Below are 22,573 nucleotides of genomic sequence, written 5' to 3' on the forward strand. Positions count from 1 at the left end.
CCCAGCTACTCGGGAGGCTGAGGCAGGAGAATCACTTGAACCCGGGAGGAGGAGGTTGTGGTGAGCCAAGATCGCGCCATTGCACTCCAGCCTGGGCAACAAGAGTGAAAGTCCATCTAAAAAAAAAAAAAAGAAGAAGAAAGAAAACGATTCTACTACAGAGTGTAATCCAGTTCTATCATTATCCCGTTCTTCGAGGGCTACCACTCCAGTGAAAGCAATCTTGTGAAGGTTGCCAGTTACCTCCACATTGCCGAATCCCCTAGTCATCTGTCAGCCCTTACATTGCTTGGCCTTTCGGGCAGGATTTGGTAAGAGGCTACTACAGTAATCCGGATGAGAGTCAGGAAGCTACTATTATAATACAGGTGAAAATTAATGGTAACTTGGATACGGGTGATGGCAGAGGTGGTGAGTAGTAGTAAAATTCTGGATACATTTTGAAGATAGAATGACGCAATGGATGTGGGCTGTGAGAGAAATAGGATTCAAGGATGATTCCAATGTTTTTGGCTTGACAACTGGAAGAAGAGAATTTCTATTTACTAAAATAAGGAAATGGAAAAGACTATAAAAGGAGCAGTTTGGTGGGGGAATATTAAGTGTTTGATTCAGTTTATGATGCTTTTTAGAATCAAGCAGAGATATAGACTAGGGTGTTGTACATTTGTAGGGTTTAGGCAAAAAGGAGCTGGAAATATAATTTTGGGGCCAGGCACAGTGGCTCACTCCTGTAATCCCAACATTTTGGGAGGCCAGGGGTGGGAGGATCACTTGAGGCAAGGAGTTTGAGACCCGCCTGGGCAACAGAGTGAGATCCCATCACTACAAAAAAATAAATAATTAGCTGGGTGTGGTAGTACATGCCTGTAGTCCCAGCTACTCAGGAGGTTGAGGTGGGAGGATTGCTTGAGCACAGGAGGTCAAGGCTACAGTGAGCTATGAGATATATATATATATGCACCAAGGAAGTGAGTGTAGATGGAGAAGAGCAGAAGTCTGATTACTGAGCCTCACAAAATCCCAGCATTTAAAGATCTGGAAGAGGAGGAAAATCCAGGAAAGGAGAATGCGAAGAAGCAGGTTGTAAGGAAATGAGTAAGCCAGGTGTGGTGGCTCATGCCTGTAATTCCAGCACTTGGGGAGGCTGAGGTGGGAGGCTCACTTTAGCCTAGGAGTTCAAGACCAGCCTGGTCAACATAATGAGACCCCGTCTCTACAATAAGTTTTTTTAGGGAAAGAGAGAGGGAGGGGGGTCAAACTTGTCATATCCTGTGGAGAGGCCAAGCAATGTGAGGACTGAGAAATGACCAATGGATCTGGCAGTATGGAGGGCAGTGTGGACTTTGACAAAATTGCTTTTATCTATTTCATTTTATTTTTTGAGACAGAGTCTCACTCTGTTACCCAGACTGGAGTGTAGTGGCACGGTTATGGCTCACTGCAGCCTCGACTTTCTGGGCTCAAGCAATCCTCCCACCTCAGCCTCCTGAATAGCTGGGACTACAGGAGTGCTCCACCACACCTGGCTATTTTTTATTTTTATTTTTATTTTTTAAGTTTTTTTTTTAAAGATGGGGTCTCACTATGTTGCCTAGGCTGGTCCCAAACTTCTGGGCTCAAGTGATCCTCTCACCTCAGCCTCCCAAAGTGCTGGGTGTGAGCCACTGTGCCTGGCCATAAAATTGCTTTTAGTGTGTGGTAGGGGTGAAAACCCAACAGGAATGGATTCAAGAGAGTAAAGGTGACTGGGTGCGGTGGCTCACGCCTGTAATCTCAGCACTTTGGGAGGCTGAGGTGGGTGGTTCACCTGAGGTCAGGAATTCAAGACCAGCCTGGCCAACATGGTGAAACCCTGTCTCTACTAAAAAAATACAAAAATTAGCCAGGTGTGGTGGCATGCGCCTGCAGTCCCAGCTACCCAGGAGGATTATGAGCCTGGGAGGTCGAGGCTGCAGGGAGCCATGGTTGCCCCATTGCACTCCAGCCTGGGCACAGAATCAGACGCTATCTCAATAAATAAATACACACATAAGAAAGAAGCAAGGCCGCAGTCTCCTCAGCTATATATGCTCCTTGGAAAATTCTTTCACATCCAACCTTCCTTTGCATTCCCATTTTTCCCTTTCCAATGCAAACCCTTACGACTTCATGCTGGCCTGTTACAGACCCGCCTTGATAAGACAGGCCTACACTTGGAGAAATAGTTCTCTACAAATTGATAGGCCCCTAATGTGTTCATGGATAAATGCCAGGATCCTTTTCAAACAGCCTCTCTGAGGTTTGTTGACCTAGCACGACAATTTCCATCTTCCTGTCTCCCGCTAAGCATCATGAAGTCTCCTCTTCCATTTCCTATCATGAGGCCTGTCTTCTCCTGCTGACTACAAGATACAGTCATGTATCACTTAATGACAGGGATATGGTCTGAGAAAAGTGTTGTTAGGTGATTTCATCACTGTGCGGACATCATAGAGTCCTTATACAAACCTAAGATGGCATAGCCTACTACACACCTAAGGTTTAAGGTATGGCCCATTGCTTCTAAGTTACAAACCTGTACAGAAAATTACTGTACCGAATACGACGGGAAGTAGTTGTGTATCTAAACATAGAAAAGCATTATGCTATGACCTTATGATGGCTATGAATGTCACTAGGCAATAGGAATTTTTCAGCTCCATTATAATCTTATGGGACCGTTGTCATATATGCCATCTGTAGTTGACCAAAATGTTATGATGCGGTGCATGACTGTACTTCACTCTGTGAAGAAAGCACTCAAGTGGAAAAGAAAGTCTATCATTTTCTTGTGTTAAGGAACTGGATCGTGATTGGCCAACTACTGGCGGGTGAGCCCTCCTCTTTTCCTACCATTCATATAAAATGACAAAGTCCTATTTAAATTGTGGGTCAGTGCTTTGGCTTGACTGGCAGGGTCCAGATCAGTAAGGATGTGGAGAAGTGGGCTGCTTGTGGTAGGGGCCGCTTATGCCTTATTTTTGCATTCTTCTCCTTGCCCCACTCTGCTGCTCAGCTTGGTCCCTAAGCCGTTTCTTTCTTTTTTTGAGAGAAAGTCTTGCTCCATTGCCCAGGCTGGAGTGCAGTGGCACAATCTCGGCTCACTGCAACCTCCGCCTCCCAGGTTCAAGCAATTCTCCTGTCTCAGCCTCCTGAGTAGCTGGGACTACAGGCGTGTGCCAACACGCCCAGCTAATTTTTGTATTTTTAGTAGAGACAGGGTTTCACCTTGTTGGTTAGGCTGGTCTGGAACTCCTGACCTCAGGTGATCCACCCGCCTCAGCCTCCCAAAGTGCTGGGATTACAAGCATAAGCCACCGTGGCTGGCTGCTGTTTCCTTTTTTTTTTAAGATGGAGTCTCACTCTGTTGCCCAGGTTGAAGTGCAGTGGCACGATCTCAGCTCACTGCAACCTCTGCATCCCAGGTTCAAGCGATTCTCGTGCCTCAGCCTCCTGAGTAGCTCGGATTACAGGCGTGCATCTCCATGCCTGGCTAATTTTTGTATTTTCACAAAATACAAAAAGTAGAGATAAACAAAATGCAAAAAGTGGGGGCTTCACCATGTTGGCCAGGCTGGTCTCGAACTCCTAACTTCCAGTGATATGCCCACCTCAGCCTCCCAAAGTGCTGGGATTATAGGCGTGAGCCACCACACAGGGCCTCCTTAAACTGTTTCAGAAGGGATTATGAACTGACCTTGAAGGCTGGTCTAAGGAGCCCATGCCTTTCTTACAAATCTAAGTCACGCTGGGTGTCTTGTTTTTGGTCGTGAGGCTAATTTGACTTTTTGTCGGTCCCTCTTAGTCCAAAGGCCAGGAAAGGGAGACACACCCCAACTCAGTTCATGTCAAACATTATAATCCCTGGTCTTGGAGCTGGTATGCTAGGGATGACTTGAAATTACACTCTCTCCTTGATGATCTTTGAAATCAAGATGTCATGATTTTGATCTAAGGGAAAAAACTGGAAACATCCATTCTAACTAGCTGGAATCATGGTATCCGTAGGTGGATGAAGCTTAAAAGGAGAGACAAAGGCCGGGCGCCATGGCTCATGCCTGTAATCTTTGCACTTTGGGAGGCAAAGGTGGGCAAATCACTTGAGATCAGGAGTTCAAGACCAGCCTGGCCAACATGGTGAAACACTATCTCTACTAAAAATACAAAAATTAGCTGGGTGTGGTGGCAGCGCCTGTAATCCCAGCTACTTGGGAGACTGAGGCACGAGAATTACTTGAACCTGGGAGGTGGAGGTTGCTTTGAGCCGAGGTCGTATCACTGCATTGCAGCCTCAGCAACAGAGGGAGGAGACAGTTTCTAAAAAAAAAAGGAAAAAGAAAAAAACCCAAAAAACCAAACCAAAACCTTTCATTGCCGCCTTCACAGATATCCAGAAATTACTGAAAAAAGGAATCTACCAGTGAATCTCAGCATCTCCTCATTTTGCTCCTAGACCTGAAACCACCTTTGTATTGGGTGATTATCAGCCTCTAGATTTCTCTCTTCTGGGGATACTAAGAATTCACAATCTGCCTTTAACATGCTTTTATTTCCCATTGTACCTTCCCCATCTTTACTGAGCGAATGTCTCACTTCACTCCTATCTATATGCCTGTTTGCTTTAATTCTTTCCCATCTGTCCAAATCTAATTTATTCTCAGGGCTCGGCTTAAACCCTGTCTCCTCTGTGTGAGAGCGAATTTAATAGTCATATGTCTATACTGAAAGCCAGGTACTGTGCAGAGATTTAGGGATTCAGAGATGCACCATGAATAAGGACAGAACCTGCCATCAGGGAGTCTAGTAAGGGAGTCAGATTGAAAAGTCACAGTCTAGTAAGGGAGACAGATTGAAAAGAATGACAGGGTACTGTGGTAAGGACAGTGGGACTGTGTAAATTCCAGCGGCTCAGAAGACAGAATTGTCAGTTATGTGTGTAGCACTGGGAAGGTCTCCTGTGGGAGATGACATCTGAGCCAGGGTCTGAGGCTGAGAAAGGGGCTTCTCCAGGAACTCCCCCTGCTTTGAATTCCCATAGCACTTATTAAGCCCAGACCCTCCATGGACTCCCACTTTCACTGCCTTTGCTTGTGAGTTTATTTACATTCTGTCTCCAGCTAAAGCAAGATGGAGATCTTGCCCCCGTGTTGCCCATGGTCTGAGCACAGGGCCTGATACGTAATAGAGGCTCATACATATTTGTTAAATGAACAGAATAAGTGAATCTCAGAGGCAGGTTTTTCTCTCCTCATGTATTTTATCCAGAGCTTCCCTGAGCAAGTCAGGGGGCTAGATTCCTTCCTAAGGCTTCAGGAAGAATGGCCAAGTCAGTGGAATATGCCCCACTTCATGGCCTTTGCTCTTTTACTCCCTGGCTGCCCAGTGTCTCCTTCTGCCTCCAAATGTGACCCCGCAAGGCCTCTTTTTAAAAAAAAACTCCAGGCTCCAAAATCTCTCCCTCAATAAACTACCCTTTTGACTAAGCTATGGTATATAATGGAATACCAGGCAGCTGTGGGGATGGCTGAGAATGAGACCTCAATGTAGACACCTTTTTTTTTGAGACAGGTCTCACTCTGTTGTCCAGGCTGGAGTGCAGTAGCACAATCAAGGCTCACTAAAGCCTCAACCTCCCCAGGTTCAAGCGATCCTCCCACCTCAGCCTCCCAAGTAGCTGGGATCACAGGCACATGCTACCACGCCCAGTTATTTTTTCGTATTTTTAGTAGAGATGGGGTTTTGTCATGTTGCCCAGGGTGGTCTTGAACTCGTGAGCTGAAGCGATCCTCCCGAAGTGCTGGGATTACAGACATGAGCCTCTGCACGCTGTGGATGATTCTGGAATCAAATACCAGTGGATTCCCAGTATTTGATTCTGGAACTATGTGGATGTTTACCTGTTTAAAAACTGTAAACAAACAACCAAGCTAAGCCTCACATTGAAGATGATGAAAAGAATTCACTCAAGACTGTGAATAACTGATAGGTAACCGGATTTTCACTTTGAGCTTCAATAAATTATTTGTTGAATGAACACGTGAATATTCCCCCACAGCACCTCTGGACCCCCATTTTAGCCCCTTGCTGTCTCCTCCTCCCAGGAGAAGAAGACTTCTATACCTAGGGAGAGCCAGAGGCTGGACACTGGAGTGATAAGGGCACAGGCCAACCACAGCCCTCTGTACTGAACCTGGTCTGTCTCCTGGATATCCCACCAAGTACAGGCTTTTTAGTTAAAGTCCTTGCACTTTGATGATTTCTATTTCCAGTTTCCCTTAGGGGAAGAGATGGAGCTGGTATTAATATTTTCAGTTGGGAAAATGATCTGGAGATTTCATGTATTCATGGTCAGTTGACCTTGAAATTGCAGGAACCCAGGTTTTGGGATTTCTTTTTGAGATGGAGTCTCGCTGTGTTACCCAGGCTGGAGTGCAGTGGTGCAATCTCAGCTCACTGCAACCTCCACCTCCCGGGTTCAAGCGATTCTCCTGTCTCAGCCTCCTGAGTAGCTGGGACTACAGGCACCCGAAACCACCCAAGCTAAGTTTTGTATTTTTAGTAGAGACAGGGTTTCACTACGTTGGTCAGGCTGGTCTCGAACTCCTGATCTCAGGTGGTCCACCCACCTCGGCCTCCCAAAGTGCTGGGATTACAAGCGTGAGCCACCGTGCCCGGCCAAAACCCAGGTTTTATAGGAGATTCCCAAACCATATCTCCCTCCAGACCTCTTTCCTGGGCCCAGACCCTCCTGTCTGCCTATCAGATAATTCCACTGGATGTCTCTTGGCACCGCAACAAGCCAAAAATGGCCTCGTCATCTTCTACTGAAACTTGGCTCTCCTCCCAATTTCCCAGTCCCACTGAAGAGCACCACCATACATGTAGTTACCCAAACAGAAACCCAGGTTTCATCCTAAATTATTCATTCTCCCTTCATCATCCTCCAATTTATTACCCTCATGCTTACCCCTCAGCCCAAATCACTCAGACCTAAACAACTCCTAAATCCTTTCCTCCAGCTCTGCAGGCATTCCCCTAATCAAGACTTTCATGAACATTTTAATATTTTATTTTATTTTTGAGATGGAGTCTTCCTCCATTACCCAGGCTGGAGTGCAGTGACACGATCTCAGCTTACTGCAACCTCTGTCTTACAAATTCAAGCGATTCTTCTGTCTCAGCTTCCCAAGTAGCTGGGTTTACAGGCGCCCGCCACCATGCCTGGCTAATTTTTGTATTTTTAGTAGAGAGGGGGTTTCGCCATGTTGGCAGTCTGGTTTTGAACTCCTGACCTCAGGTGATCCACCTGCCATGGCCTCCCAAAGTGCTGGGATTACAGACGTAAGCCACCAAACCTAGCTGCTTTCTACATTTTAAAACTGATTATAAATCTCCAGCCTGGATCACATTCCAACCTGGATGCAGGCAAAGCCATCATTTTAAAAATCAAAGCTCAGTCTGTAATCCCAGCACTTTGGGAGGCCGAGGTGGGCGGATCACGAGGTCAGGAGATTTAGACCATCCTGGCTAACACGGTGAAACCCTGTCTCTACTAAAAAATAAAAAAAAAATTAGCCAGGCGTGGTGGCGGGGGCCTGTAGTCCCAGCTACCCCTGCTGAGGCAGGAGAATGGCGTGAACCCGGGCGGCGGAGCTTGCAGTGAGCCGAGATGGCGCCACTACACTCTAGCCTGAGCTACAGAGCGAGACTCCGTCTCAAAAAAAAAAAAAAAAAAAAAATCACAGCTCATTATGTCATTTTCCTGCTTAAAGCCCTTCGGTGGCTTCTAATTATCATTAAGATAAAAGTCCAAACTCCTCATTTGGGATTACAGGGCCCTACAGAATCTGATTCGGTTTTTTTTTTTTTTTTTCTCCCTCATATAAAGCCACTTGGATTTGGTATACTTTTTGTTGTTAAGTAGATTTCTAACTACTGATTCAATTTAGTATAGTCTGTTTAGATTTTGTTTCCTTGCGTTTTTCGGGTAAATTTATATATATATATATTTTATTTTTATTTTTATTTTTCTTTGAGAAGGAGTCTTGCTCTGCTGCCTAGGCTGGAGTGCAGTGGTGCGATCTCGGCTCGTTGCAAGCTCCGCCTCCCGGGTTCACGCCATTCTCCTGCCTCAGCCTCCCGAGTGGCTGGGACTACAGGCGCCCGCCACCACGCCCGGCTAATTTTTTGTATTTTTAGTAGAGAGGGGGTTTCACCATGTTAGACAGGACGGTCTTGATCTCCTGACCTCGTGATCCACCCGCCTCGACCTGCCAAAGTGCTGGGATTACAGGCGTGAGCCACTGCGCCTGGCCTGGTAAATTATATTTTCTAGGAAATAATCCATTTCAAATTTATTGGTATAAAGTTCATAGTATTATTCCTTTTTTTTTTTTTTGAGATGGAGTCTCACTCTGTCGCCAGGCTGGAGTGCAGTGGCACAATCTTGGCTCACTGCAACCTCTGCCTCCTGGGTTCAAGCAATTTTCCTGCCTCAGCCTCCTGAGTAGCTGGGACTACAGGCACGCACCACCACGTCTGGCTAATTTTTGTATTTTTAGTAGAGACAGGGTTTCACCATGTTGGCCAGGATGGTCTCAATCTCTTGATCTTGTGACCTGCCCACCTCAGCCTCCCAAAGCGCTGGGATTACAGGTGTGAGCCACCGCGCCCTGCTGTTTATTACTTTTTAAACTGATGCAGTATCTGTCACTCAGGCTGGAGTGCAGTGGCGTGATCTTGGCTCACTGCAACCTCCACCTCCTGAGTTCAAGTGATTCTCCTGCTTCAGCCTCCTGAGTAGCTGGGACTACAGGTGCGTGAGCCACTCTGACTGGCTAATTTTTGTAGTTTTAGTAGAGATGGGGTTTCACTATTTTGGTCAGGCTGGTCTCGAACGCCTGACCTCAGGTGATTTGTTCCATTCTTTTTCCAACTTCTCAAAGTAGATGCTTAGCTTATTGTCAGCTATTTTCTGTAAATAAGTGTGGAAGTTTGTTAAAAAGTTTTTAAGTTTCCGTTAGCTGTGTCCTACAAGTTTTAAAATGTTTCATTTTCATTATATTTAGTTCTAAGCTTTTTTTTTTTTTTTGAGACAGAGTCTCACTCTGTCGCCCTGGCTTGTGTGCAGTGGTGCGATCATGGCTCACTGCAAATTCCACCTCCTGGGTTCAAGCGATTCTTGTGCCTCAGCTACCTGAGTAGCTGGGATTACAGGTGTGTACCACCACACCTAGCTAATTTTTATAATTTTAGTAGAGATGGGGTTTCACTATGTTGGCCTGGCTGGTCTCAAACTCCTGACCTCAGGTGATCTGTTTGCTTCAGCCTCCCAAAGTGCTGAGATTACAGGTGTGAGCCACAGTGCCCAGCTAGTTCTAAGCATTTTAAAAATTTCCATTATTATTTTTTGTTATTTATATATGTGTATGCCCAACTGGATTTTTAATCTGTTTTTGTCGATGACCACCATCTTAATTAATTCTTGGGTCACAAAATCACTTCTCAACGTATACTGAATACTCTCTGTTTCCCAGAATGAAACATGCTTTTCTGGCCTCTGGATCTTTGTACACTGGCCTCTGCCTGGATACTCCCCTAGACCACTTTGTAACTCCTACATCTCAGTGCTTTTTTAAATAAACCAAACCACTTCCTCTGCAAGCCTGCCTTGAACTCCCAAGTCTGCATTAAATGGCCTTTGAGACAGGGTCTTGCTCTGTCACTCTGGCTGGTGTGCAGTGGTGTAATCTTGGCTCACTGCAGCCTCAACCTCCTTGGTTCAAGCAATCTTCCTGCCTTAGCCTCCTGAGTAGCTGGGACTACAGGCATGTGCCACTATGCCTGGCTAATTTTTTTTTTTTTTTTTTTTTTTTTAGAGACAGAGGTCTCACTGTGTTGCCCAGGCTGGTCTTGAACTTCTGACCTCAGGTGATCTGCCCGCCTTGGCCTCCCAAAGTGCTGGAGTTACAGGTGTGAGCCACTGTGCCTGGCTCCTGCTCTTCTAAGTGCTCTTGTAGCAGCCTGTACTTAACTTTATGGCTGCTTTTCTGTTTTCCTCACTAGAATGTAAACTCCTCGAAAGTCCTGCTTAGTGCTCGGGTCCGTGGTAGGCGATCAGTAGAGTTGCAGAACGAAGAGAGGGAATTATACCTTCTTAATTCCTAGGAACAATTCCCATCCTTAGGACACAGAGAACAAACAATACATGGGCATAAATAGCTTTTTTCCTCTGCACAATTACATTCAGATCCCTAGTGACATTCTTTTTTTTTTTTTTTTTTTTGAGACAGAGTCTCGCTTAGTCGCCCAGGCTGGAGTGCAATGGCGCGATCTCGGCTCACTGCAAGCTCCGCCTCCCGGGTTCACGCCATTCTCCTGCCTCAGCCTCCCGAGTAGCTGGGACTACAGGCGCCCGCCGCCTCGCCCGGCTAATTTTTTGCATTTTTAGTAGAGACGGGGTTTCACTGTGTTAGCCAGGATGGTCTCGATCTCCTGACCTCGTGATCTGCCCGCCTCGGCCTCCCAAAGTGCTAGAATTACAGGCGTGAGCCACCGTGCCCGGCCCTTTTTTTTTTTTTTTTTAAGATGGAGTCTTTGCTCTATCGCCAGGCTGGAGTGCAGTGGCGCGATCTTGGTTCACTGCAACTTCCGCCTCCTGGGTTCAAGCGATTCTCCTGCTTCAGCCTCCCAAGTAGCTGGGATTACAGGCACGTGCCACCACGCCCGGCAAATTTTTGTTGTATTTTTAGTAGAGTTTAGTAGAGCCTGTGCTAGCCAGGACCGTCTCGATCTCCTGACCTTGTGATTTGCCTGCCTAGGCCTCCCGTGTCACTCTTTATGGTTACGATCCATCTGTGGCTGTTCGTTTCACCCCACTCCACGTGACTCAGGTCCCTGGGGAGGCCTATTCTCTGGAGTAGGGTTGGGTCTAGGCTGGACTCAACAGCCTCCCCTTCCCTGACTCTAGGCCAATGAGTCCCTGCACTGAGCCTTCTTGCCAGCAGGTGGCACTTGAAGCCTGAACGCTAAACCAGACTTTGTCTCCTCCTCCTTCCTGTTCTGTTTCTTGGGAGGGCACATAACCCTGCTTGGGCTGTGCTAAGGCTTGCAGTTGGATACCCTCGCCAAGGAGCCTGGCTCCTGGCTCCCATGCTGCGGTGCCTGCTTCCTTGCCTGGGTGCAGTCATTGCCTGGACCTCTCTTTTGCCTTAGAGTCCAACAGGGTTAAAGAGCATATGCTCTAGCCAGAACTAAAACTAGGTGGGGTACTTAAAGATCATGTATGCACATTCTTTTTTTTTTTTTTTTTAGACGGAGTCTCGCTCTGTCGCCCAGGCTGGGGGGGGGGGGCCCGGTTCTTTGGCACCGGACGCCACCTCCTCCCGGGTTTACGCCATTCTCCTGCCTCAGCCTCCTGAGTAGCTGGGACTACAGGCGCCCGCCACCTCGTCCGGCTAAGTTTTTGTATTTTTTAGTAGAGACGGGGTTTCACCGTGTCAGCCAGGATGGTCTCGATCTCCTGACCTCGTGATCCGCCCATCTTGGCCTCCCAAAGTGCTGGGATTACAGGCTTGAGCCACCGCGCCCAGCAATGTATGCACATTCTGTTTTTGAGACAGGGTCTCACTCTGTTGCCCAGGCTGGAGTGCAGTCGTGTGATTTCGGCTCACTGCAACTTCTGCCTCCAGGCTCAAGTGATCCTCCCACTTCAGCCTCCGGATTAGCTGGGATTACAGGTGTGTGCCACCACACCCAGCTAATTTTTGTAATTTTTTGTAGAGGTGGGGTTTTGCTGTGTCGCCTTGAACTCCTGGGCTCAAACTCCTGGGCCCAAGCGATCCTCCCACCTTGGCCTCCTATAGTGCTGGGATTACAGATGTGAGCCACCATGCTGGATTAGCTGAGTCTTGGAGGAGCGGAGGCTTATTCTATCTAGAAGAAACAATTTGAATAAAAAGCAAAGCAGAAATCAACCCTGTGTGTTCCCATATGTTCCCCAGCTTATCAAAAACTCTGCCTACTGGCCGGGCGCGGTGGCTCAAGCCTGTAATCCCAGCACTTTGGGAGGCCGAGACGGGCGGATCACGAGGTCAGGAGATCGAGACCATCCTGGCTAACACGGTGAAACCCCGTCTCTACTAAGAAATACAAAAAACTAGCCAGGCGAGGTGGCAGGCGCCTGTAGTCCCAGCTACTCGGGAGGCTGAGGCCGGAGAATGGCGTGAACCCGGGAGGCGGAGCTTGCAGTGAGCTGAGATCCGGCCACTGCACTCCAGCCTGGGCTACAGAGCGAGACTCCGTCTCAAAAAAAAACAAAAAAACAAAAAAACAAAAAAAAAACCAACTCTGCCTACTAAAATCCTCTCTGGCTGCTCACGTCACCTTGACTTTTTCCTTGGGGACCTTGGTCTCTTCTGGGTGACTTAGCTTGTACCTCTCACCTGCACATTTAACCTATTGTGCCAAAGTGCGGCTGTCACGTCTTCTTGAGCACCTGCACCACCCTCTGCTTCCTCAGGCACTCCTAGGAGCTGGTGGAGTTCATTTGGAATTCCATGTACCTGTGATATGTACCCTTGACCCTCGGTTTCAAGATGTTGCACGTGAGATCCTGACCCTCTCCTGCCATGCTCCAGCTTTCAGCTTTAGTGAACCCAGGCCAATCAGCAGATCTCTTGTAGGGAAATGAATGTCCCACAAAGACTGGGAATGAGACTCCTCTTTCAGGCTGAAGAAAAGAGGGTCAAAGGAAAGAGTGATTTTAGGATTCTGGGACAACTTTAAGAAAAGCTCACGTTTTGCTTATGCCCCAGGCCTGGTGCAATGAGCAGAGCAAAGCCTTTACTTTGATATGAGGGACACCTCAAGAGGGGAAAGTTGACAGACAGATGAGGTAGGAGAGTGGCCAGCTCCTTTGAGAGATAATCTAATATCCCAGAAAGGATGTTAAAAGTGAGGTTGTAGTTTGGCGTGGTGGCTCACACCTGCAAACCCATCACTTTGGGAGTCCAAGGTGGGTGGAACACTTGAGGTCAGAAGTTTGAGACCAGCTTGGCCAACATGGTGAAACCCCATCTCTCCTAAAAATACAAAAGTTAGCTGGGTGTGGTGGCGTACCCCTGTAATCCTGGCTACTCAGGAGGCTGTGGCAGGAGAATCACTTGAATTTAGGAGGCAGAGGTTGCAATGAGTGAGCTGAGATCATGCCACTGCACTCCGGTCTTGGTAACAGACTGAGCAAGACTCTGTCTCAAAAAAGAAGAAAAAAAAAAAAGGAGGTTCTTAAACTGCTCTGTAAATTCTAGGGTTAGTACCTTCCCAGTGGAGCCACAGGTGCAGAGCCAGGCCTCTGTTCTTCTCTGGCTGACAAGCACTCCCTACTAACACATTCAGAGCAGCCACCTCACAGAAGTGCTGAGTTGTCGGTGTGGTGGTTCTATGATGTTGGCCATGCCAACGAGACATGCCAGGAAGCATTACCTGGAGGTTCTGGGGACTGCAGCGTTCTGGAGGAGAGCTGAAGCAGAGGCTTTGGGACCTAGAAGAAACCTCAAGGCTCCTTTAGCCCATCCCTAGCTGTCATTCTATAGATGCGGAAACAGGCGGGAAATGGCTTGCTCAAGAGCACACTGAGTTAGCGGCAACACTGGGTCCACCACACTGGTTGTTATGGTTTTTTTTTTTTTTTTTTTTTGAGACGGAGTCTCACTTTGTCACCCAGGCTGGAGTGCAAAGGCGCGATCTCGGCTCACTGCAACCTCCTGCCTCTCAGGTCCAAGTGATTCTCCTGCCTCAGCCTCCTGAGTAGCTGGGACTACAGGCACTTGCCACCGCGCCCGGCTAATTTTTGTATTTTCAGTAAAGACAGGGTTTCACCATGTTGGTCAGGCTGGTCTCGAACTCCTGACCTCATGATCTGCCAGCCTCAGCCTCCCAAAGTGCTGGGATTACAGGTGTGAGCCACCGTGCCCAGCTGGTTGTTATGGTTCTTAAAACTTACGTCCTCATGGTGAAAGTCTTAGGGCAACGTGGCTAAACTCTGTCTCTATAAAAAATACAAAAATTAGCCAGTTGTGGTGGCATGCACCTATACTCCCAGCTACTCAGGAGGCCTGGGTGGGAGGATGGCTTGAGCCTGGGAGGCGGAGGTTATGGTGAGCTGGGATTGTGCCACTGCATTCCAGCTTGGGTTGCAGAACGAGACCCTGTCTCAAAACAAAAGCAAAAACAAAAAACCCCACAAAACTTAGGTCCACCATATTAGATGATTCCTCACATACTCCCCATCTTAGTTCCTTACTGTGGGGCATGAATAAGCAGGGACTGTGCACGTTGGCCCAGAATGAAATGCTAACCAAACTGTGCAGGGACAATGCCACCATTAACCTCCAAAAGCCCTCACTTTTTGTCTGTGCCCAAAGTTGCTCTTCATCAGAAAGAACCAGACTCTGGTAGAAAGAAAACAGGTCTGCTTCCAGCAAAATCTTAAACCCTGTGGGGACATAGAATGAAAAGGGCCTAGAGGACCCTAAAATAAAGGAGACAGGGAACTTTGGGGATGCTTATTGCAAACGGTTATAATTAAAGTGGTATTTTACAAGTGTTTGTTTAAGACAGAGGGCAAACAGGCTCCCAGCCAGGCCTCAGCTTTAGAGGCCCATCCTGGAGGGGAAGCGGCACTTGCAGGGAACATGAGCTCAATCACTATTGCTCACTAAGCACAGAGTCACACTGGAGTCATCTTAGGGAGGCTGCGAGGAAGAAAAGGGAGTGCAGAGAGCCATGAAGCAACTACTTTAAATTCTGAATCTTGCTGTGTTCCCACTGAGCATGCTGCCTTCCTAGAGCAGACCTCGGAGCCATCCCAGGGACTAACACAGATCCTTCCTGGGGCGCAGGCTTCTCACGCTAGCGTAGGGTGCCTAGGTCATCCTCATTCTCATTTATCATCACAGACTTCTTTCTGCCTGCCAGATATTTTCCCTACTTGTGGCTTTAAAATACCAGCAGGAGGGAAAGCAAGGAATGTTCTCGTTAATATAAATCCATAGCAAAAACGATTTGAGAACTGGATGCTTCCCAGGGTTGGCAGCTGTGTGGATGGTTCCCTGCATTCTTTATCCACCGGGTGCTTGAATGGGTAGTGCTGTTTAGGCTGCCAAATGTCTGAGCTTTTCAGACTTGTTCATGTTTTTGAGAACCTATGGGGATAATCATCGGGCAGAATCAGAGCCCAGCAGAACACGGGGACGAGGAAGGGTAAAGGGGAAACCGACAGAGTCCTGAGGTCATCCCCGGGAGGAAGGGACACTACTTCCAGAAGTAGCAGCACAAAGGGCTCTGCCGAGACTCTGCGGAGGGGATCCGGGGTACTGGGGGTGGAGAGGTCCCCTCTTGCAGTGTGGGGTTACTGTTTGGGTAAAGCGAAGTCCCAAGCAGTTTCCTGTGCACATTTCCACATGGCCTGCATGAGGCGAGTGAAACCCATGTCTTTAGGCTTTTCCAGGCCTCTCATCAGCCGTTGCTTCATGATGGAAACAAATTCTTTATTGCTCAGCTCACCATTGCCTAGAGGAAGAGGCAAACACAACAGGGATAAGTGTTGGCCTAGGAACAATACCACTGAGAAAATTCCATTGTCCACACAAAGTGGATTCCAAAGCCCAGACATTCTCACAGCCAAACTCAATTCTCTTATCTTAGAATTCATTAGTATATTCCTTCCTTGATATTACCGACTGCAACTCAGTGACAGTTCAGTGTAGTGTGACAAAAGTTGAATGAAAATACAGTATATGCCAGGTCTTGTGCCAACTGTTTAGAACAAGGAGATAAATGAGCTTTGAGCTTTGTCCCTTGAAATACTCCCGAGTTGTAGGAGAGACACATTATTACCACAGTGTGGGGTAAACAGAGGATGCTATGGGGGCACAGAGGAAGAATCTCCCACCCTGACTGAGGGTGATGCAAGGACAGACAGTAAAGGCTTCCTGGAAGTGACTCCTGAGTAGAATCTCACAGGATTAGCAGCAATTGGCCAAGTGAAGGGCAGGTGGGGGAGGCATTCCAGGGAGGAGAAGTAGCATAAGCAAGGGTACAGGCAGGACGCAGTGTGGTTGCTAGGGAACTACAAGTAGGCAGTTAGGTATTGCTGGACACTAAAGAGGGAGGTGTTTGGGAAGTAAACTAAGGAGGAAGGCAGGGAGCCGAGTGTGGTGACTTGTGCTTGTTATCCTAGCTACTTGGGAGGCTGAGGCAGGAGGATCTCTTGAGGTCAAGAGTTTAAGACCAGCCTAGACAACATAGTGTGACCCTGTCTCTAAAAATTTTTTTCAAATTAACTGGGCATAGTGGTGGACACTTGTAGTCCCAGCTACTTGGGAGGCTAAGGCAGGATGATTGCTTGATTACCACCCAGTGATTGCAGCAATCGCCAGGAGCCAAGGCTGCAGTGTGCTATGATGGCCGCTGCACTCCAGCCTGGGTGACACAGTGAGACCATGTCTCTAGGGGAAAAAAAAAAGAGGTGGGCAGGAGACAGGTACCCCAGGGTGTGTATTGCTCCTAAAGGGCTGGCACTTTCTCTTCCAGGCAATGGAACAGCAGAAAAAACTGGAAGCAGGGGAGTAAGAAGTAGGCAGATTTCCATTCTGGACAGATTTTTCTGGCTGGCTGTGTGAGGATGAATTGGAAGGCGGCACACCTGGAATATGGGGTCAGTTAGGAGAATGCTGCAATAGCATCTCTGCTGCAGTGGAGAGATGGTGAAGGGTTTCATGGGGAAAACCAAAATCAAACTTCAGCTTTGGATCCAGCCTATTTTCTCATGGTTTCCCAATCCACCCTCTTCAGCGTCAGAATCTCAGGGCTGGAAGAAACTTTGGAGAGCATCTGTTTTGTTTGTTTGTTTGTTTGTTTGTTTTGAGACGGAGCCTTGCTCTGTCGCCCAGGCTGTAGTGTAGTGGCGTGATCTCAGCTCACGCAACCTCCGCCTCCCAGGTTCAAGAGATTCTCCTGCCTCAGCCTCCCGAGTAGCTGGGACTAGAGGCACGTGCCACCATGCCCGGCTAATTTTTGTAATTTTTTTTCTTTTGAGATGGAGTCTTGCTCTGTCACCCAGACTGGAGTCTCTCTCTGTTGCCCAGGCTGGAGTGCAGTGGCAAGATCTTGGCTCACTGCAACCTCCACCTCCTGGGTTCAAGAGATTCTCCTGCCTCAGCCTCCCGAGTAGCTGGGACTACAGGCACGTGCCACCACACCTGGCTAATTTTTGTATTTTTAATAGAGATGGGGTTTCACCATGTTGGCCAGGCTGGTCTCTAACTCCTGACCTCATGATCCGCCCATCTTGGCCCCCCAAAGTGCTGGGATTATAGGCATGAGCCACCGCACCTGGCCCTAATGTTTTTGCATTTTTAGTAAAGATGGGGTTTCACTATGTTGGCCTGGCTGGTCTCAAACTCCTGACCTTATGATCCACCTGCCTCGGCCTTCCAAAGTGCTGGGATTACAGGTGTGAGCCACCGCGCCCGCCGGAGAGTATGTGTTTGTTTATTTATTTTTTTGAGATGGAGTCTCGCTCTGTCACCCAGGCTGGAGTGCAGTGGCGCGATCTCGGCACACTGCAAGCTCCGCCTCCCAGGTTCATGCCATTCTCCCGCCTCAGCCTCCTGAGTAGCTGAGACCACAGGTGTCTGCCATCATGACTGGCTAATTTTTTTGTATTTTTAGTAGAGACAGGTTTCATCGTGTTAGCCAGGATGCTATCGATCTCCTGACCTCGTGATCCGCCCGCCTCGGCCTCCCAAAGTGCTGGGATTATAGGCGTGAGCCACAGAGCCTGGCCGAGAGCATCTGTTTTAACTAGAAATCACCCAAGCCACGCAGAACAGTAACCACTGTGATAGCAGACGTACAGTCACCCCTTGCAAGACACCCAGGAGCCTGTTGATTAAAAGAATGACACCCATTACTGGTGGTGGTAAGACAGCAGGAAACCCACAAACCTACCTCTACTCATGATTGGTCTGGGAGGAGTGTGGAAGGAAGGAATAAATGGTTTACTTCTGTAGAGTACCCAAAACCTAAACTGGCTCATGTTTTCTGGCTGAAGAGAGTATGGGCATCCTCAGAGACAGGAAACCCCCACAGCAAGACAAAACCCAAAACCAAACCCAACAAAACAAAACCCAAAACCAAAACAAAAAAACCTTTGGCTTATTTACATAAAGTACAAAGGTAAAACTGTGTTACTAGAAGTCAGAAAAGTGGTGACTCTTGGGGAAGGAAGTGACTGGAGGTACCAAGTGGGGCTCTGTAGTCCTGGTAATGTGATGTTTCTAAATAATGCTGGTTATACAAGTGTGTTCAGCTTTTTAAAAAATTCACCAAGCTGGACGCTTAAGATATTTGTACTTTAGGCTGGGCACAGTGGGTCACGCTTGTAATCACAGCACTTTGGGAGGCCGAGGCGGGCAGATGGCTTAAGACCAGGAGTTCGAGACCAGCCTGGTCAGCATGGTAAAACCTCGTCTCTACTAAAAATACAAAAAATTAGCTGGGCATGGTGGTGGGCACCTATAATCCCAGCTACTTGGGAGGTTGAGGCATGAGAATCATTTGAATTTGGGAGGTGGAGGTTGCAGTGAGCAGAGATGGCATCACTGCACTCCAGCCTGGGTGACAGAGTGAGACTCTGTCTCAAAAAAAAAAAAAAAAAAAATTGTACTTTTCCATATGTGTATTATATTGCAATATAATAAAAAGTTAAAAAATAGCCTTGCTTGAGCTGGGTGCGGTGGCTCACGCCTATAATCCCAGCACTTTGGGAGGCCGAGATGGGCGGATCACGAGGTCAGGAGATCAAGACCATCCTGGCTAACATGGTGAAACCCTGTCTCTACTAAAAATACAAAAAAATTAGCTGGGTGTGGTGGCGGGTGCCTGTAGTCCCGGGTACTCAGGAGGCTGAGGCAGGAGAATGGCGGGAACCCGGGAGGCAGAGCTTGCAGGGAACTGAGATCGCGCCACTGCACTCCAGCCTGGGTGAGACTCTTTGTCAAAAAAAAAAAAGGGCCTTGCTTGGCTGAAAAATAATGAATAATTTGGCTTATCAAGAATGTAGGCTGAGGCCAAGCACAGTGCCTCACGCCTGTAATCCCAGCACTTTGGGAGGCTGAGGCGGGTGGAGAACCTGAGGTCAGAAGTTCAAGACCAGCCTGGCCAACGTGGTGAAACCCTGTCTCTACTAAAAATACGAAAAATTAGCCGGGCGTGGTGGTGGGCACCTGTAATCCCAGCTACTTGGGAGGCTGAAGCAGGAGAATTGCTTGACCCCAGGAGGCAGAGGTTGCAGTGAACCATGACTGTGCCACTGCACTCCAGCCTGGGCAACAAGAGTGAAACTCCATCTCAAAAAGAAAAAAAAAAAAAAAAGAAAAGGAATGTAGGCTGAGGCATGGTGGCTCACAGCTGTAATCTCAGCACTTTGGGAGGTTGAGGTGGATCATTTGAGCTCAGGAGTTCAAGACCAGCATGAGCAATATAGTGAGACCTTGTCTCTACAAAAAGTTAAAAAATAAGCTGAGCATGGTGGTGCCTGCCTGTAATCCCAGCTACTTGGGAGGCTGAAGTGGGAGAATTGCTTGAGTCGGAAAGGAGGGGGTTGTGGTGAGCCAACATTGTGCCCCCGCACTCCAGCCTGGCAACAGAGCAAGATGCTGTCTCGAAAAAAAAAAACAAAAAAGAAATGTACGCCAGGTGTGGTGGCTCATGCTTGTAATCTCAGCAACTCAGGAGACCAAAGCAAGAGGACAGCTTTAGGCCAGAAGTTTGAGACGAGCTTGGGCAACATAGCAAGACCCCTTCTCTACAAAAAATTAAAAAAAAAAAAACTAGCTGGGTGTGGTGGCATGTGCCTCCAAAGCTACTCGAGAGGCTGAGGTGAGGGGATCACTTGAACTCAGGAGTTTGAGGTTACAGTGAGCTATGATCTCATCACCACATTCCTGCCTGGTGACAGAGCAGGTGCAGTGGCTCATGCCTGTAATCCCACCATTTTGGGAGGCCAAGAAGGGAGGACTACTTGAGTCAGGAGTTTGAGGCCAGCCTAGAAAACACAGTGAGACCTCTCTCTAAAAAAAAACAAAAACAAATAAAAAAAATGTAATTAAGAGAACAGAAAGTTCTCAACAGGATTCTTATAGTTTGTATAAAAAGAAGCTTGAGGCTGGGTGTGGTGGCTCACGCCTGTAATCCCAGCACTTTTGGAGGCTGAGGCAGGTGGATCACCTGAGGTCAGGAATTCAAGACCAGCCTGGCCAACAGGGTGAAACCCTGTCTCTACTAAAAATACAAAAAAAGTTAGCTGGGTGTGGTGGTGGGTGCCTGTAATCCCAGCTACTCGAGAGGCTGAGGCAGGAGAATCGCTTGAAACTGGGAGGCGGAGGTTGCAGTGAGTCGAGATCGTGCCACTGCACTCCAACCTGTGCAACAAGAACTTGACCCCAGGAGGCAGAGGTTGCAGTGAACCAAGACTGTGCTGTTGCTGTTGCACTTCAGCCTGGGCAACAAGAGTGAGCCTCAGAAAAAAAAAAAAAAAAAAAAAAAGAAGAAGAAGCTTGAAAATGAAAAAATATGAAGTCACTTTACTCAAACTACTATGGGTTTGCCTTCTGCTTCCATAAGGACAGAGATGACCACATGACCACTATGAGTGGATTTTGTTACTATGAACCAGGTCTATAACTGTATGTTACTGGCATGCATGCGTGATTTGTGAGTTCAATTCTAAAATCTGTGATGAAGAAGTCTATTTGAAAATCGAATTCTCCATCCCCTGGCACTTTATTTTGTTTATTTATTTTATTTTTTTGAGATGAGGTCTTGCTCTGTTGCCCAAGCTGGAGTGCAGTGCTAGGATCATACCTCACTACAGTCGCAAACTCCCGGGCTCAAGTGATGCTCCCACCTCAGCTTTCCAGTAGCTACAACTACAGGCACACACTCCCACACCCTGGCTAAACTTATTTTTTGTAGAGATGGGATCTCGCTATGTTGCCTAAGCTGGTCTTGAACTCCCGGCCTCAAGCGATCCTCCCATCTCAGCCTCCCAGGTTGCTGGGATGACAGTTGTGAGCCATTCTACAGGCTTTCCTTTGGCATTTTGACCTAAGATCTTGCAGTGGTAAAAGTAACAATGGCTTTTAAATTAAGTATACTTTTTTCTTTCTAGATTAATAAAACTCAGGGATGTTAAATAATTTTCCAAAGGTGATTTAAGTAGATATTGACAGAGCCTCTTTCTAAAAAGCTAGAAAATCAAACATTTCCCAGGACTTCTAGGGAAAAGGGGGGACTTGAGAAGTTAGTCGCATTTATTCCCATATTTACTTCACAGACCAGCTCTTGGATATTGGCTTCAAAAATTATAAAAATAATAAAAATATATTTTATTTGGAAAAATTTTAAACCACCTAGAAGTGACTGGAGTGAAAACAAAAATCTGGAGAAAGTGAATATATGTCTACAGCAGTGCTGTGCATTAGAACTCCCTGCGATGTGGGAAATGTTTTATATTTCAGTACAGTAGCCACTAGCTAGTTTAAATTTAAACGTAGCCTTTGTAGGGACATGGATGCAGCTGGAAACCATCATTCTCAGCCAACTATTTCAAGAACAGAAAACCAAATACCGCATGTTCTCACTCATAGGTGGGAATTGAACAATAAGATCACTTGGACACAGGAAGGGGAACATCACACACCGGGTCCTATTGTGGGGAGCGGGGAGGGGGGAGGGATGGCATTGAGAGATATACCTAATGTAAATGACGAGTTAATGGGTGCAGCACACCAACATGGCACATGTATACATATGTAACAAACCTGCATGTTGTGCACATGTACCCTAAAACTTAAGGTATTAAAAAAAAAAAATTTAAATGTAGCTAATAGCCACATGTGCCTTGGGGGTATCATACTGTGGGCAGGGCAGCTCTAGAGAATAAACCCACCCCTACGTGAGAGTGAGGCCCTCTCCTTAACCTAGCCCTAGGGCTTCCTTTGAGTTCAACCTTGGTTTTGTGGGTACAGGCTGGATATTTATTTTTTTTATTTAATTGTATTTTTTGAGACAGGGTCTCACTCTGTCACCCAGGCTGGAGTGCAGTGGTGCGCTCATGGCTCACTGCGGCCTTGACCTCCCAGCTTCAAGCAATCTTCTCACTTCAACCTCCTGAGTAGCTGGGACTACAGGCACACATGTGCCACCATGCCTGGCTAATTTTTAAAATTTTTTGTAGAGACGACGTCTCACTATATTGCCCAGGCTGGTCTCAAACTCCCGGGCTCAAACAATCTTCCTGCCTTAGCCTCCTAAAGTGCTGGGATTACAGGTATGAGCCACCACGCCAGGCCAAGGCTAGAGATTTAAATAACTCAAGTTCAACTTAATAACACAAATAATTCAAGTTAATGAACACCTATTATGTGAGAAGTACTATCCAAGGTACTATGTGAGGAGGAAGGTGAAAACGACTTGCAACTACCCT

At 47.3% G+C, this 22,573-nt stretch overlaps 1 protein-coding gene across 7 annotated transcripts in view; it reads right to left on the reverse strand.

The window, feature by feature from the left end:
* Window positions 1–14,571: 14,571 nt before the first annotated feature.
* Window positions 14,572–22,573, reverse strand: part of MICU1 (mitochondrial calcium uptake 1) — a 264,855-nt gene continuing 256,853 nt past the window's right edge. For all 7 annotated transcript variants that reach the window (XM_031652265.1, XM_031652264.1, XM_017962952.2 and 4 more), the window contains one exon: window positions 14,572–15,591. In XM_031652265.1, the coding sequence (XP_031508125.1) occupies window positions 15,431–15,591 (161 nt within the window). In that variant the 3' untranslated portion in view covers window positions 14,572–15,430. The remainder of the gene's footprint in view (window positions 15,592–22,573) is intronic.

This window comes from Papio anubis, chromosome 11 (assembly GCF_008728515.1).
Source record: "Papio anubis isolate 15944 chromosome 11, Panubis1.0, whole genome shotgun sequence".
Classification (NCBI taxonomy): domain Eukaryota; kingdom Metazoa; phylum Chordata; class Mammalia; order Primates; family Cercopithecidae; genus Papio; species Papio anubis.